This window comes from Nothoprocta perdicaria, unplaced genomic scaffold, assembly GCF_003342845.1.
Source record: "Nothoprocta perdicaria isolate Ctin4 unplaced genomic scaffold, notPer1 scaffold_108, whole genome shotgun sequence".
Taxonomy (NCBI): domain Eukaryota; kingdom Metazoa; phylum Chordata; class Aves; order Tinamiformes; family Tinamidae; genus Nothoprocta; species Nothoprocta perdicaria.
Genome location: NW_020454183.1, coordinates 884,742 through 902,197, shown reverse-complemented (window position 1 = coordinate 902,197; position 17,456 = coordinate 884,742). Strand labels below are relative to the sequence as shown.

The 17,456-nt window shown below is 37.9% G+C and overlaps 1 protein-coding gene across 1 annotated transcript in view; it reads left to right on the top strand.

Annotated features, from left to right (window-relative positions):
- Positions 1–17,456, top strand: part of UNC79 (unc-79 homolog, NALCN channel complex subunit) — an 88,210-nt gene that overhangs the window by 45,552 nt on the left and 25,202 nt on the right. Inside the window, exons 33-42 of the mRNA XM_026046433.1 lie at positions 390–1,610; positions 3,902–4,009; positions 7,220–7,336; positions 8,595–8,678; positions 10,151–10,253; positions 11,799–11,939; positions 13,453–13,491; positions 14,403–14,515; positions 14,602–14,687; positions 15,421–15,594. Of these exons, the coding sequence (XP_025902218.1) occupies positions 390–1,610; positions 3,902–4,009; positions 7,220–7,336; positions 8,595–8,678; positions 10,151–10,253; positions 11,799–11,939; positions 13,453–13,491; positions 14,403–14,515; positions 14,602–14,687; positions 15,421–15,594 (2,186 nt within the window). The remainder of the gene's footprint in view (positions 1–389; positions 1,611–3,901; positions 4,010–7,219; positions 7,337–8,594; positions 8,679–10,150; positions 10,254–11,798; positions 11,940–13,452; positions 13,492–14,402; positions 14,516–14,601; positions 14,688–15,420; positions 15,595–17,456) is intronic.

The following is a 17,456-nucleotide window of genomic DNA, read 5'->3' as shown; positions in this document are numbered from 1 at the left end:
ACCATTATGTTCAAAACTATTTGAGGTTATCTGTGTAACTCATTTCTTGTTCCACTTCTCATCCATAATGCAGCCATCCCAAGCAGTTGCAGAAATTATTGTTCTGTGCCATCTTCTATTTGATGCATAGGATCAAGTGGATCCTTCAGGGTACACCTATCCAGGATGAGTAGAATTATTGATGTAGTGGCACCTCTGTTGCTTGTTGTAAAAATTTATGTAATGTGCCTCTGAGGTTAAAACAAATCTTCAGCAGTTTTGACTGATATGTAACTAGTACTGGGTTTCTCTCTGAAATGCCAGTTATGTGCTAAATTGTGAGATGAAAATGCAAATACCTGCCCAAAGTCTTCAACCAAGATAGTATCAGCTCTTTCTGTTTTAATCAGGTGAAATAGAGCTGGCTGAATATAGAGAGACGGGGGCCTTACAAGACAGTATTCTACGCTGTGTGAGAGAAGAAAGCATACAGAAAAAAAAACTGCGCTCTCTAAAACAAAAATCTCTTGATATAGGGAATGCAGACTCCCTGTTGTTTACATTAGATGAACATCGTAGGAAGTCCTGCATAGACCGATGTGACTTAGAAAAACCACCTGTCCCTGCTGCGTACACCATGCACAGACAGAATGATTATGGACGACCTCGGCAGAATTCTTCTACCAAAGCTGAAAATACAGAAACACAGGAAACGCCCCCTCCTACAGAGAGTTTTCAGGAAATACGACGACCTGTCATACCAGAAGTCAGGTTAAATTGCATGGAAACCTATGAAGTGAAAGTGGATTCTCCTGTTAAACCTTCTGGTCCCAAGGAGGATTTGGATCTGATAGATTTGTCCTCCGACTCAACATCAGGTCCTGAAAAGCATTCAGTGCTCTCCACATCAGACAGTGATTCTCTAGTCTTTGAACCACTTCCTCCCCTTAGAATAGTGGAGAGCGATGAGGAAGAAGCAGCAAACCAGCTGAACGAGGAGGTCTCTGGCAAAACTGCTGTGTCGTCACCCTCAACTCCGATAAATGTGTCTGCTCTCAGCCTCAGCACAACTCCTCTGGTCCAGTTCAGCATTGAAGATTGCTCCAAAGACTTCAGTTCCAAGGATGCAAGCAACAGTGCTTCCACAGGAAAGGAGGAGATCCTTTCCCCTTCTCCCAGAGATCGAAAGGACTCTTCAGATTTAGCTAAGCCAGGGGAACTTCAGGATGTGTCCTGTGGGAACTCGCTAACGCTGAAACAGAAAAGGGACCTGCTGCAGAAGTCATTTGCCCTCCCGGAAATGTCCCTCGATGATAATTCTGAATTCAGCGTGGAAGAAATTAGACCTAGCGGAGCGATGCCAAGCCCAAATGTCAAAACAGTCCTTATTAAAGTTCCTGAGGATTCCGAAAACCAAATAGAAAGTGATAAACTTGACACCAATGCAGAGTCTGACCCTGAACAAACTGTGGAGCAGAAGCAGGAAGAGGAGGCTGAGGAGTCTGAGTTTAAAATCCAGATTGTTCCCCGCCAGAGGAAGCAGAGGAAGATCGCTGTGAGTGCGATTCAGAGAGAATACCTGGACATTTCCTTTAACATCCTAGATAAGCTGGGAGAGCAGAAGGAGGCAGGTGAGCTCAACCACTCCCATCAAAAGGTGTGAAACTTTTAGCAACAGACAAACAAACAAAAAGTCCTACTTGTGCCTTTTATCCTTAAAACATGCTAATCTAGTCCGTGCTACACTGTTTATCTTTGTGTGTGGTGTTTTTGGACTTGAGTTTTACTTCTGCTGACACAAAGCAGTAGAAAGCAAATCGGATCAGAAAGGGTAAAGCTTGCAGACCTCTCCAGATCTAAGAGCAAATGGAATTAGCTGCAGTTTGCCTTTAGGATTAGAGATTTGCCCATATTTAGTTTTTATACACTAAAGAATCCTTTGACCTCCTGGACACATGGATATTTACAAAGTTTGCAAGGTTTGTGTTTGTTTAGGATTTAAAGCACAGTTTTGGAGAAGACGTGCAGTATTTCTGTGTATCCCTAGTTAGCGTGAGTCATTTCAGTACAGGATTTTGTTACTTAGTTTTTCAAGTAGAAAAGCAGTGTATTTTAACTGTGCTCAGATGCCACTTGGATGTGTTTGAAGACAATTTCAAGAAGTACATTCTGGTGACTTGTTGCTTCTGTGTCTGTTCTTTTTTATTTTTTTAAAAGGATATTTCATTTTTTGAAATTTTATCAATCAATTTACTATTAATATGAAAGGGAAAACATTCCTCAGGCTTCAGTTTTTTTGTTGCCAGTAAAATGAAGGGCAATTTTTATGTATTCTTGGCCTTGCTTCTTTCTTGGTCATTTTGGAGAGAACCATATTATAATTTCTCACTACATAGACAAATCATTCAGTGATCATAATTATGCTATTCCCTGTGTTTGAGAACTACATCCCACTGTAGTTCTGGTAAGCTAAGATATAATAACTGTAGTTCTGGTAAGCTAAGCTATCATACTAAGCTTTTACAAAGCTCTGTAGCTTTGTAAAACAAATTAAAAGCAAATGCTTTTGAACCTTCCACATAAATTCTTGGAGAATAATGACCGTAACAGAACAGTATGTTTATACTCGATGCTTTTTTGACTCGTACATCAGAACGGGCTAGTTTTCATATCTAAGTTTGCTAACATACTTGGAGCTGTGTTCTGACACACCACATGGAACCCAGAACTAGAACATTTACTTGTGTTATAGATGTTACATGCAGCTGTCATCCAAGAGGAAGCATAAACCATTCCCAGAACCACAGACTCATTAAGGTTGGAAGGGACCCCTAGAGATCCTCTAGTCCAACCTTCCGGCTTCAGCAGGGACACCCAGAGCACGGGGCGCAGGTTTGGAAGATCTCTGGAGAAGGAGACTCCACAACCTTCCTGGGCAGCCTGTGCCAGGGCTCTGTCACCCACACGGGAAAGAAGTTCTTCCATTTGCACTGACTAAGTGTTCATGGATGTTATAGGTTGATACAGGCAGTTCAGTAACTTGGTAATTTGATGATTTAGATTAATTTCTGTCTTCATAAGTTTTATTTTGCTTTGTTTATCCTTGTTGTTTAGTTTATTTGGTAACATACTTACTGCTATTCATTTATATAGCCTTATCACCATTATAATTTGCCAGTTATGATTTTGAAGTCTTATTCTGGCTTAGCCTATAATATTTTCATATGATTTAGAATGGTTTCTGATCTATCAATTAAATATCTTAATGGGTTGTTTCTTCAAGTGAACAATTCTGCAGTGCAGTTTCCTACATAAGACTTTTTACAGCACAAATCCATACATAAATACAAAATACAAAATCATTTTGTATTAGTTATCATGAAATCAGGCAACAATACTTGAATATTTCTTTTGATTTATCCTTTCCATATTGACAGTATCTGTTACCATAAAATAAAACATCAGCTTAAATAGTATATTTTTTATTGAGTCATCTATTTTTTGAATGTTTTTGAGCAATTGTTAGGTCAGCCAATTTTGACTGAAAATCAATGGAATTAAATCTTTAAAAGATGCTAATCTATCACTTAAGCTAGTTTACATTAATAAAGCATCTCTTATTTCCATATTGGCAGTTCTAACGATCACTCTCTGAGTGGGATTGAAATCAAATTCTGTGTACATTTATTAATTCTGAACTTTAAGATCCATATGTACCAGACTCCTTTGACTGTGATTTAAATAATAAACTCCTGTGCTTCTTTGGTAATTACCACACACTGAATCATTTTAAAACTGTGGGAAATACCAGATGGTAGTAGGAAAATTGAAAAGATGTGAAAAAGGCATCCAGGGAGAAAGCTGATGGAAAATATTTATTGATTCCAAATCCTGAGAATTTAAGTATCATTTTCATATGCAGACCCTGCTGCAAAAGGACTGTCAACTCTGGAAATGCCCAGAGAATCATCCTCTGCACCGACCCTGGAAGCAGGAGTGCCAGAGACAAGTAGTCACTCTTCCATATCAAGTAAGTTTACTGCTGCTTTGGGGAATGTGTCTTAGTTGCTGCATTTATAATCAGGTGTATATTTAATATATAAGAAATTCTTCCTTCTCAATGTGATGGATACTTGGAAATACAGCTGTGTTAGGTGTTAGGGTTAGGTCTGCAATCTCAGGTGCTCAGAGGGATGTTAGCAGCGAGTGGCTGCTGAATTTTCTGTTGTGATTTGATGATCTTAATTTTCCTAACTTAGGGAAGGCAGCAGCTAAAAGCAGAGACTTCCTGAAAAACGTGCACAGAATCCAAAACGGTGTGTCCATCTGGATAGTGCTTCAGAACTACCGAGGGTTGTTTGGGGAAGGCTCTGTTGCTGGTAGAAAAAGGAGGGGAAACGGTGACCTGCTTGAACAACAGTGAGTGGCTGGCTCAGCCCGGTCATCTCACTCAATGGGACTGTCAGATCGGTGCAGGAAGGTTATGTGCTTGAAATGCAGTATCTGCTGAATTTGCTCGAAGGGGTAACTGGCTTGTTAAAGGATAATGTTATTGTGAAAATGCCAGATAAGGACTCAGAGTGCGGGTTCCCTCTCCAGTTTTACCACAAGCATCATGTGTGAGGTGCCTCACGTAGTCTGAGGTGAGCACTGTCTGGCTACCTAATGACCCATGTGCAATTTAAAAGCAGCTGAAGGGGTGCTAGGTAGGGTGTGTCTCTGCAAGCTTTTCCTGAATGCCAGATGTTTCTGTAGATTCCAGTATAGGGACTCTGGAATAGTCCCAACATCATATATAATCCAAACTCTTCCTGCGTATGCTTTTCTTTTCTCCATGTTCCTGAATAGCTTCTTTCTATCTCTTGTCTATTTATATGAAATATTTTTAATCTTTTACTATGTGTCTTTACAGTCCTTAGTGTAATAAGCAATGATCAGAGTTGTGCACACAGGCACTTCCCATAACACAAATACGTAACACTGTATAGCCAGTGCGTGGCCACAGACCACATGTCATCAACGTGATGACAACACACGTCGTCAAACAGTTGTCACGGGGCTGCTTTTTCTGTGTAGACAATTCAACAGAAATGGAAGAATGAACAGAATGGAAGAAATGGAAGAATGAATGATCATATTGCTAGCTGACATATAAAAATATCACCAGCTAACATATGAAAGTTATCCATCCTTTTAGGCTGTTATTTTCCTGTCAAGAAAGTCTAGGATAAAACTTTCCTCGTTCTGGTCAGTAATAAGGTATGAAAAGTCACATGCTGTTCTGCAGCAACCAGCCTGGCTCTAGTATGTCTCCAAGGCTTGCAAGTTTCTAGGATTTTTGTTTGGGGATTTTTTTTTCCTATATTTGAAATCACAGCTGCCCTTGAAAAAATCAGGTAAATAATCCTAGGAATCTAAACATGCTCAACAGTAGCCTGATAATGTGAGATATGCATGAAAAGTTTTAATTACAATCATAAAAGCTGTTAAGAAAATTCAAAGAGATAATTTTCTAGGTTTTGACAGTCATCTGCACTCCAAGCAGTCTTGTCAGTTCTAATGTTAATTGCTCTTCTTTCATCAGGAAATTCTGTGGTTGGTAAAGTGATAAAACATCTATTTAAAATCCTTGTCCTGGAAACGATGGAAATTATATTGTACTCCTAATTTGCTATGAAAGGCCGCTGCAAAATAACTTCAAGTCAAACATTGAATTTGGTTTGATTCAGTTATACAAGAACTGCTTTGCAGCAGGCTTGGAGGAGTTTATTGTACTTGGGCTAAAAATAGAGTTAAAAATGTACTCTGCAGTGAAAGGATGTAATGAGGGAAAACTTAAACTACTTCTAATAAATTTGTTTCAGTGTGCAAATTTCCACTGAAGTTTATCATTGTGCTTTTTATTATTCTGTGCCTGTGTTTTTTTTGTTAGGGAATTCTCAGCTTTCTATGAATTTGAAACCTTCATTTAGAAAATGAATAGATCCAGTTTAGGAACAAAATATTGAACCCCCTCAAAGCTTTTGGAAAGTTCTAGTTTATCTCTTGTTGGTAGTTAATAAGGTGAAAGACTGGATTTATTTTCAGAGCTTAGCTGATTATTACTAGGAATTTTAGAATTAACTATCTGACATTATGTTAATACTGATTTTAAATGACATTGGATATAGTTGTAGATTAGAATGATAGTAAGAAGACGATTTTGTTTTGTTATCTTTGCTGCAATGAAATACTCAAAGCCTTCAGGAAAGCACTTAAACATATAGCTAAGGCAACACATCCAAAAGCTTTGCTTCGTGAGCTCTAAGACTCACTTTGTGCTGTGATTTTGGCTTCGTTGGTAGAAATGCATTTTCAGACTCAACTGGGAAAGGGAGTTAGTCTTGTTCAATGTAACCTCTTCTATGAAAGGAGAGAAACTTGGAAAGTCAGGAGTGTTGTGTGACCTGTTTCTACCTACATTTAAGCACTGAAAAGATACGTGACAATAGCACTCCTAAATTATAAGTCCCCACTGTTTTACTTTTTTTCTGAGAGCACTGTCTCCTGAGACGTATACATTAAAACAGAGTAATGCTCATTTAAGGAAGTACTGTAAATATCCAAAGGGGGAAAAAAAAGGAAAAGCTAGTTCCTTGGTAGGTATAGTCATATAAGAGGAATGAGAAGTATAAGTAGAGCATGGAAAGTTATAAAGGTGGAGACCTCTCTGCAAAGATGTCTCAGTGGTGGCTGGTCAGGAGGCCTGTTCGGATTGTCATATCCATGATAGGTGCCGATGGTTTGCAGTCAGTGAACGTTGTTTTCTCCAGTAAGCAAGGACAGAGTACTCCCCCATACTTTGCTGTGCGGAGATTGACCTCTCTTACTTGTCACATTGCGTGCAAGTGAGATTCAAGGGTATATTTATCACCTGTCTGTATGGGAGCTTCGTAGTGGTGTCTTATACCTCACAGATACCTAGTGCTTTGAAGAGCTTTCATGACATGGTGAGGAAAAGGCACTGACAATTGGCACAGTGGGTGAGATCCTGGATTCGAGTTGTTGATGACACATAACTGGGGCCAGAATTTCATCCCATATAGTTGTGTGAGAAGTGCACATTGCCTTGAGCAAGATCTTTCACAGCAGCAGTTCATGTCCTGTCAGTTTTTATATTTTTCTGATTGGTAAGATCAGGAAATGAGAGTAGTTTTACATGTTGTGTGAGCCCCTGAACTCTTGCATTTCTGACTTGCAGCTCAGTTCAGACAAATGAAAAGAGGCTCTTTGGGAGCTCTGACAATGAACCAGCTAATGAAGAGACAGCTGGAACACCAGTCTAGTGCTCCCCACAATATCAGCACTTGGGATACTGGTGAGCTGCATTTCTGTTCTTTATTTCTATGCCCTTAAAACAATTATTGTTTCTATCAACCAATATTAAAAAAGTGAGTATTTCTGTTCTGCCATTGGAAAGAAATGATCAAGCTTAGGTCAAAAGTGGAATTTTGTAGTTAGGTGCACGATTCTCCCTTTATACTCTAGTTTGCCGAGCAGAACGCTCAGTATGAGATCCTTAATTCATTCAGAAATTTTCAATGGTAGCAATTAATAAAAGGTAAGTTTGTGGAAAGGACTCAGTTGGCATAGTCTAGTTTATTAGGCAGAGTTTTAGAAATGAGTAACTTGATGACTTCATTCTGTGGAGAAACAGTTGGCCTGTCTTCCAGAGGGACAAGTCAGTGCTCAAACCAGTCAGGGATAGTATCTTACTAATCTTGTTCCATGCTCATGAGCTTTCTTCACAACTTCTGTGACTTTTTCTGCCAATATTCATTTCATCTACAACGCTCCAAGCATAGAAATACTAAGGGAAATGTGTTTTTCCAGAAAGCTTTCACATACCTCAGTGTCTCTTTCAACCATTAGTTTTAAAACAGAATTATTATTTGGATGGTTAAAACAGCTTTTTTTCAGGACAAATGCTGTGTGACTACTTGCCATCTCAATGTCACACCAAGTTTTGGGGCTAAGTCTCAAATGGCTACTTCTCAGGTATAACAGCTGTGAAATAGTCTTATACTACACAAGCATATGGGAATATATCACTTCATGTATGCTTTATATTTTTTAACCGTAGTAGAAGACAGTAGATATCACTTCTCTCTTTTCATTTCTTATTTCAAACCACTTTTCACAGAGAACGAGTATGAGAAACTAAGATCATTGCATGTCTAGTTTCTGTCAGCACAAACTGTCCATGAACTTCTAATGTCTTGGTATTTCTAAACATTATCTTAACTCTTTTTGTGACTCTCTACATATTACATTTCTTGCTCAATCTTTACAATGTACACTCTTTCTTATTAAATGACGCTTTTCTAAAATGCCTTTTTTTGGTTTTACTTAATCTGCATCCTTTTTCCTTCACGGACTACTACTTTCTTTCTTCCTCTCATTTTCCTTTGTACTTTCTGTGCTTAAAGACTTTTTTTTTACCTGCTAGCTGTTGTGTTTGTTTTTTGTTTTTTTCTTTTTTTTTTTTGTTTATTTTAATTGTCTAGGACTTGTAGTGCAGGTAACAGATGCTGGATTTATAGTGCTGGAGGCTGAAGTTCTGTATTTATTCACAGAGCAGATACAGCATGGGAAGCGGCTCTGCAATGTCCCTGTTTGCCTAAACCCTGACCTGGAGGGACCCCCACTGAGAATCAGAGGTTAGTTCAGTCTTCATTTGACTTGTTCTCTCTATTAAGACTGAGAAGAAAGGGCTGTTTCTTAGTTTTAAGTGGAGGTGTTTATTCTGCTCCTTTTAGCATTACTAAAGTCCTCAACTGTCATGCAGAACATATTATTGACAAGTTATCAGATAAGACATTTCATTTAAGACAGAAGCAGCTGGTAAGAGATACTGACTTTCTGCTGATAGCTACTTTAGCTTGACTTGAACTGGCAATCTGGAAGTAAAAGATGCCATACACAGTGGTTGAATCTCATTTCTTAGCTTTAGGACCTTTCCTGCTCCAAAGCCAAAAGTATACAGCCTTTCTTGCACTGGAGCAGCAAGCTACCTTTTTTTTTTTTCACTTGGATCATATTTCTACTCCTGTTGAGTGCATGGGAGAAGGATATTTGTTTTATAAGTAATTAAGTCTCATTCCAACATCGTACCCTGCATTATAACAGCTTTTAGCATTACATGCTGCAATAGCACTTGCGTCTAGATATGACAGCAGTAACACTTTCACATTCCTAATATAAGAGTCTTTATTCAGTCAGCAGAAAAAGCTTGGTTAGAAATACAGGCAAATCTACTCTTATTCCGTATGCTCTGGATGGTGTCCTGCATTACTGAAGAGTATCCTGGACTTCCTAGAATGTCTTTTCATATTCTGCAGAATCTCAGGAGACGGGAAGAACTGAACCCTGTATACACTTCCATACTTAGTAAAATGACTGCTTGAAACTGTCTTCCCATCAAATCAACCTTCAGTGCTCCGCATGTTTTGAATCTGGATATTGTGGAAGCTTCCCAAATCACTTTCCTTGAGAGATGATACTAAATTTGCTTTTCCTGCACTAACTGGGGCTATCTCATTAGAAATTCTATCTGAACCTAGCCTAGATGGGGAAGATGCCTCCAATTTCTGTAATTAAATACTGGCTATACAAGCAACTGGTAACATTACATGTGAAACTGCAGATAGCTGGAAATGACGAATTCCCATTCCTTGGTTAGGAATGATATGAATAGATTGGTGACTTCATGGTGAGGTATGTGAACTGACTTTTTTCTTCATGTCTCCAAAAATGGAGAAGGCAGTTTTCTAGAGACTGGGGAGGACTGCAAATTTTCTGGTGTTCGTTCTCATAACAACTCATCCTCCCTCCCTAAAAAATGAGTAGGTAGAATTGTATCAGTCTTTGTGGAATTTTTGTTACTATCTTATTAAAGGATTTTTAAAGGATTTTTTAAATAGATAGTTCTAGATAATTTGAATAGTATGGCAGAAGCAAGGAATATGCCAGAGTTTTTGCAGGCAAGTGTATTTTGTGTTTCTGTGTGGAATAAAGTCATTAGGGCTTTTATTTAATCATCTGCTCTTCAGGCCAATGCAGTGTGGACTTTGTAACCTTTTTTTTTTTTTTTTTTTTTTTTTTTTTTTTTTTTTTTAATGATTGCCTCAAGGTGCAACAAAATCCAGCTTGCTCTCAGCACCCAGTATAGTCAGTATGTTTGTTCCTGCACCAGAAGAATTTGCTGATGACCAGCCCACTGTGATGACTGACAAGTAAGTGCTTCTCTGCTGTTTTTTTTTTTTAAGCTGGTTGTGTTCATGGATGAAATACTGCTGCCTGTTTTAAACCCATGGTTCCATATGATCCACTAACCTGCCCTTTTTTTCACTTCTTATGGGTTTTCTAGTAAAACAGGAAGTCAAGACTACATGTCAGCATTTCTGACTATTACCAATATAGCATTTATAATGCTTTTTTGCCTCACTGACTTCAAAAGCTTTTACAAACTGTAATTGTTTGGTTAAAATGCCATTGAGGTAAGTGTCAAACGTGTAATCTTTTAATGGAGAAGTAGAACTGCTGTCAGAAAGATATGTGTTGTTTTGGTCAAAAACTGGGACGAGAAGCTGTAAGTTCTTGTAGCCCTATGTTCAGCCCAGCAGGCAGCTGATCCAAGATGATCACTGGTGAAAGAGGGCCATTGTGTGGGTTATGATTGGAGCTAGGCTTTATTGTGCAATGAATTGAACCTCCTCAAGGACAGACTCATCTTTGGCATTTTCTTTGGCAATTTCCCCAAAGCTCTTGCACCAGTTATTAACTTGCAGGCCAGATGATCTTGACTTCCATGACTTTATTGGCATCTTTTCCTCCACTTCCATAATGAAGGCAGGAGAACTGCCTGTACAATTCCATTAAGTTAAAATATCACAATCTATTGGAGTCATTAGCAGCTGATTGATCAAATTAAGCAAGCTTTCCTATAGCTCTGAGATAAACCAGTTTTGCACATTGGTTTACTGCTCTCATCTGGTTGAGAAAGCCTGTCTCATCTCTCCTGACATCCTCCTTATGATGAGACATTAAAGAGCTGTTTCAGAACTTTGACAGTTGTTTCATAGCATTTCAGGAGGGATAAGTGACGCAGCAGCAAATCTGTCCTGGGAAAGGGGCCTTCTCTGAACTCTAAGATTCTGTGCCCCTGAGAAGTCCTTGTCCTTGCTATATAAGATTATATAATTATATTTTTTTCATAATTCATGATTGACAGAAAGGACAATGTGAAACTGCTTCACTGAAGAACATCTGTGACTGATGTTGTCTATGTCTGTACTGTGAAATAGAGGGTGCCAGGAACTGATTCCTCACCTGGGGCAAATGCCACATACCAGCTGGTATTCACATTGTTGAGGCCTAGCCCGCACTCTAGTGGCTTTCTTGTAGGTGATACAGACAGAAGCAGTCCAGTCCAAGTCCAGAGAATTAGCTAGCAATTGCCAGTGAGGGACCCAGTACTCGGGACCGATCTGTGCCCCTCTTATTTATCAGTAGATGAACAGTAGACACAGCCAATTCAGCTAATGAAAAGTTTTTTCAAAAAGCATTTTTGGGTTTGAAAGCCATGGACTATGTTATTGACGATAGAAAGATCACAGCTTTGTTACCTTTCTAAATAAATTTTCAGTTGAATAAACTATCTTTTTTTAAAACTATAAATATATATATGTATATATACACACATATATAATATACTTGGATTTAAATTTATTAATATCTGTTTTTGCAACTGGTTGTTTTTTTCTTTTTTTTTTCCCTAGGTGCCATGATTGTGGGGCTATCCTTGAAGAATATGATGAAGAAACACTAGGCCTGGCCATAGTTGTGCTTTCCACATTCATTCACCTTAGTCCAGACTTGGCTGCACCTCTACTGTTGGACATCATGCAATCTGTTGGAAGGTGACTTCAGAACTTTCCTCTGTCCCATATGATTGAAAGACTTTTGTGGCCAAAACTGGGTTTTTATGAACTTCATTATATGCTGATTTCTTAAGTGTTTTGCCTGTACTTGCCTGTACGGCAAGTGTTTTGCCGTTCTATACGATTCTTGTAAATACAGCACTGCTAAGGACCATTAAGAAACCACAGAGAGTAAATTATTGTGAGATAAACTATCAAAGGATGAGGGAGTAGTGGGCTACTTTTTTGAGTGCTTTAAGGAAGAACTGCATCTCTAGAATGACACAACTGATTCTTTCAGAGTAGCAGATGGCAAACAGCATGGGACTGCTAAATGTCCTGTGTCATTCCTACTGTCTGTCATTTCTGCATAATTCCAGTTCCAATAATTGGATCTCCATAGAGGAATTGCTTTGAATAATAAGGTAGTTCATCACAGTAGCAACCTACGCATCTGTCTTTCCTCAAACAATGCAGTAGTGATACCTCACTTGACTGAAGCGATTTTGGATCCTTATTGGATTTTGTAGAGGCGATTGGAGAGGAATCTGTCTCCAAAACTCAGACTAACAAGAGATTAAACAACAGCTAAATCCAACCTAAAGAAATTGTGAACTAGATAAACATGATGGCCAGGTCATCAGTGGATGTAAATTAGCCCAGCTCTCTGAACTTTCTGTTCAAATGTTATCAACTTATGCTAGTTAAAAATCATGATTTGCAGCAGAAGAAAGTAAAAATTAGGTGATATTTTGTATGTAAAAGATACTTTCAACTTACATATTTGTGTTTTCTTACAGGTGACATTTGATTTTAGATTAGTTGTTTTAGTACTATAAACTCTGACCCTATTCATTTAGATCTCCTGGATATTGAAGTATATAATTTTACTTTCATACTATGTTTGGTATTTTTGTAATGGGATGTTCTTAAATTGGACTTTGAAGCCTGTATTTAGATACTAAAATAAATGACCTGATTTTTCAGGGTGCTGAGAACCAGTATTTCTCATCTGACTTTGGAAGAGCTCTTAGGTACTTAGTGTTTCTGAAATTAGGTCACTCATTTAGGTGCCAAAATCTGGCATTAGAAGCCTCACTTCAGCCTGCCGTGTGGGAGAATATTAGACCAGTCTATGTTGTTGTGTTAATCAGGAACAATTCAGTCAATGGACAGCTTCTGGCAATTTTTCTTCTTCCAAGTCCTCAAGGTTAATTATCCTTGATATGCAGTGAGAGAATATCTTTATTTCATTATCACTGTGCTGATATGTGGAGGCAGGTAGAATTATCTTTACAGTGGGCAAATGTCTGTGATGTTGAAAGACTGAATAAGGTTGCCATACAAACGTAATTTGACTGAAATTGAGTGCTTTGAAAGAACTTTCTAGTGGCATTTAAAATATTCTCTAAAACTTCTAATTGTTATTAAAAGTATTGGTAATTACACTGACTTACTTTGAAATGAAATAGAAAAAAAAAGTGAGCTTCACTTATTTATTTTTTTTCCCCAGGTTGGCATCAAGTACCAGTTTTTCTAATCAAGCAGAAAGGTACGATAACAACGAATACTTTGGCTGATATCAAGCAATTGATCTAAGTTGTCAGCCTTTCCATCTCCAAAATCAGGCAGATTTCTTTTAGATTTATGAATCAGAGAAAACCCTCTCCCTTGTCATGTTGTTCAGATGTCTTAAGATGAACAGGAACTCAAAACCATATGTAATTCAAGATTGTCCTCTGGCTTCCATAATTTTCATGTAGGTCTTTCTAGTTTATTTGGTGTTAAGTATTTGTCTTGATTCACCATCTGTGTGTGTTTTATGAAGTGAAACATCCTTGAACATTGAAGAGTCACCCTGGTAGTTAAGATCAATGCATAAATGGGTACTTCTTTAGCTTTTTAAATTAAACCCTTTCATTTCACTTCATGTATTGAAGAAGGATCTGAGAAGATAGTAATATTATAATGCATATGTTTTACAATAAATGCAAGAGCTTCATTTGGTGTCACTGCAGCCAATAGGTGAGATGGGAATTAGAGTTCAGACCCTGACAACTCATAGATATGGACAACTCCAAAAGATATGGAGAATCAGGAAAAATGCAATTATTTAGACTTAAGCAGTTCAGGTATATATACTTAACTTTTTTTCAACTCTGAATAATTGAGTCAAATTCATAAAATCAATATGGTGGTGTGTTTTTTTGGATTAGAACAGTTCTATTCATGACTATGTCATAGACATTTTTATTTTTTTTAACATTATGAGCATTTTTAAAAAATAATTTAAAAATTTTAAATTTAAAAATAAAATATAAATAAAAGAATTAAAAAAATTAAAAAAGTAAAAAAAAATATTTTTATATATTTTGTATTCAATTTGGGGTGTGTTTAACCTGCAATACAATTTCTCTCTCTTCATTTTCTTCCCATACTTTCCCTTTCTTCCCATTCTTTCAGCATGATGATCCCTGGAAATGCTGCAGGTGTGGCCAAGCAGTTCCTCCGCTGCGTGTTCCATCAGTTGGCCCCCAATGGCATCTTCCCCCAGCTCTTCCAGAGCAATATTAAAGGTAACGTCCAGTACCTGAGTGCATTTCTGACCCTTTCAGTCATCCCTGTATAAAAACCCAGAACAAGGGTGTCATTCCAATTTCAGATGGAAGTTTTTTACGGACACTGGCCACATCTCTCATGGACTTCAGTGAGCTGAGTTCCATTGCTGCTCTGAGCCAGCTGCTAGAGGTATGTTGGTAATCAGCTGTATTAATGCTGCTAGTTTTGTTAACAATACCAAATGTATTGATTCAGTTCTCATGCAGTAAGAGCTTAAACTTGTTACCTTTAGAAGTAAGTGATCTTCACCATTTTCTTTCTACGTTTTGCTCTTGCTGACAACTTTTGTTCTTAAACCAAGCCTGGGACTGGTTACCCAGCAGAAACAAGAAACCCTTGTTTCTACTATAACCTTTCCACTAGTACTAGTCAGCTGCACATAGCCTTGTGTCCTTCAAAAACTGTGGAGGTTACTTCATACAAACAAGGATTTTGAAGCATTTTAGAATTGACTATGTCTCTCGTATACAAGTCAAAACAGCTCACATCTACAGGATATTAGTGAATGTAGCGTGTTTAAAACCAGCCTAAGGAAAATATGGAAAAATCCTCTGGTGCCTCTTAAAAGTCCTGTTTTATATTCATTCCTGTGTCATTCTAATTAGGATATGTTTAGGACCCTGCTTATAATATTTCAGCTCAAAGTTTAGCATTTTAAACTTTTGTCATGGAGATCTTTCAGTCAGTTTTTCAGGAATTGAACTACACTTAACTGTCACATACACAGTTCAAATTCCCTGCACATTAGTGGTTTAGAAGAGGTAGGTGGTATTTGGTCTGAGCTAATTAACCGCATCATTTTTATATATTGTTTAGGTGGCTATAGACATGTTTACATTTGTTGATCTATTTTCTTTTTCAGGGTTTAAATAACAAAAAGAACTTACCAGCAGGGGGTGCAATGCTCCGGTGTTTGGAAAATATTGCTACCTTTATGGAAGCTTTGCCAATGGATTCGCCTAGCAACCTCTGGACCACGATTAGTAATCAGTTTCAGACTTTCCTTACCAAACTCCCCTGTGTTTTGCCACTTAAGGTATGATATTGGGAATTTTATTTTTAAAGCAGTTTATGTTCATAAAGTTAATTTATATAGTTATGTTTGTGAAGGTAATTCGTATGTGATGACAACGACATTGGAGACAGGAGGGATGGTGGCATTGGTCAGTGCAGTGCATTTTGGCACAAAGCAGTGCAAAAGCTGCAGATAGGGAATCAGGGATGGAGTGCAGGTTGCTATGAACATCTTGCAGTTATTCACCTAAGTTTCCAGAGGAACAGGTTTACTATATATGTCTGATCCATCTCTTTAATAGTGTTTTTCAAGGTAGCCATAACAACTCTGACCACAGAGAACTTTTTCTCTATTTGTTTTTTGGCTTCCATCGTTTTCTACATTTGAGAGAATCCACATTTTGACAATAAAAATCCATTTTATTTAAATTACTTAAGCAAAATAAAACCCGTGAGAAGAACATTAATTTGCTGAAAGTACACAAAAGTCAAACAGGCAGAGAGATTAAAAACAGACTCAGATTAATGAAAATTGAGCCTAGCCTGTTTGTCCAACCAGGTCATAGTTCTGGCTGTAATCAGGACGTGTAGAAACTGAATCCAGCTGAGTTCTGATTACTCAGAGAACAGGCAGAGAGGTTTTATCTTCTAGTGCAAACATTTCCATATCTCTTTTCAGTAAACACAGTGAATTTTTTTCCGAGACTTTCCAGTAAACGATGTATTCTGATGCCCTTATTCTGACTTAATTTCTCACAGCATGAGTGAACCCAGTAATATCTTCTGTGCAAAGCATTGTTGCTCAGTATGACCTGAAGGATCCAAAATCTAATTTTATGTGATTTGTAAGTTTGTTTTAAATTGGATGTCATGAGCAAACCATATAAATCATTTAAGATTCTTTGGCCTTACTGAAGTAGTGAGATCCTGAACACTCTAGCTGTTGGTGATTTGAGGCACCACTCTGCAACACTTAACTAAGCCAAGCAGGGAACAGCTCTTCCCTGTGGTTACTAGCTACCCCAAATTTATTGATTTTGAATAATCTGAATCAAATAATAAACTGTTGAATTGAGTCATACAGGTTCCAACTGCATACCTGCCATTTGTGGAACATTCAGATAGGGTGATTACTATGATTCCTTTTATATCAGGTATGATTAATGATTTGCTTGCTCCTGGACCAAGTAGGGGTGGCTTTGCCATCTCCTGTTCCTTTCGTTAGGGTCATAAATTACACTTTTGCTGTTTTAGAAGTTTGAAGCAGGGAAGAGACAAGGCTGGATGGACCTTGAAAGGTCCTATTCTGTGCTGCAATTTGTATGATTTGCACAGAAGACACGTTGGAGAATGAAGCTTTAGTATCTCATCTGAACAATCAATTACACTGTAAGAAACATCTTTAGAGTGACTTCTGGAACAGCTATTTCCAGGGCACATTCTGATGCCAGGAGTCTGAGTTGCAGCCCTGCCATGGATGGGATAAAATATCAAAATGTCATAGCCTAGGACAAGGACAAAAATGTAACAGGAGGTAGATGGGGTGTGCCTCCTGTTAACCCACATATGTACACACACACATTAGATACACTTATATATAAATAAATTTATATTTTAAAGAGCCATTTCGCTACAGTGTAGGTGTACTTCTAGGAGATTTTCATCATACAAGAGTAAAGTTAACTCCTGAACAAGGAGTTTTTCAGTGAAATATCCTCATCCCAAACCTAATAATGTCTTGTATTACTGATGAGAGGGATATAAATGTGTCTTCAGGAACAAGTCAGTTCCAGAAAAGTAAATAAAGATCAATCATCAAGGAGCATTTTTCAGACTGCTTATTCATAGCTTATTCGTAACTGTCACCACTAAAAGCAAGAGATG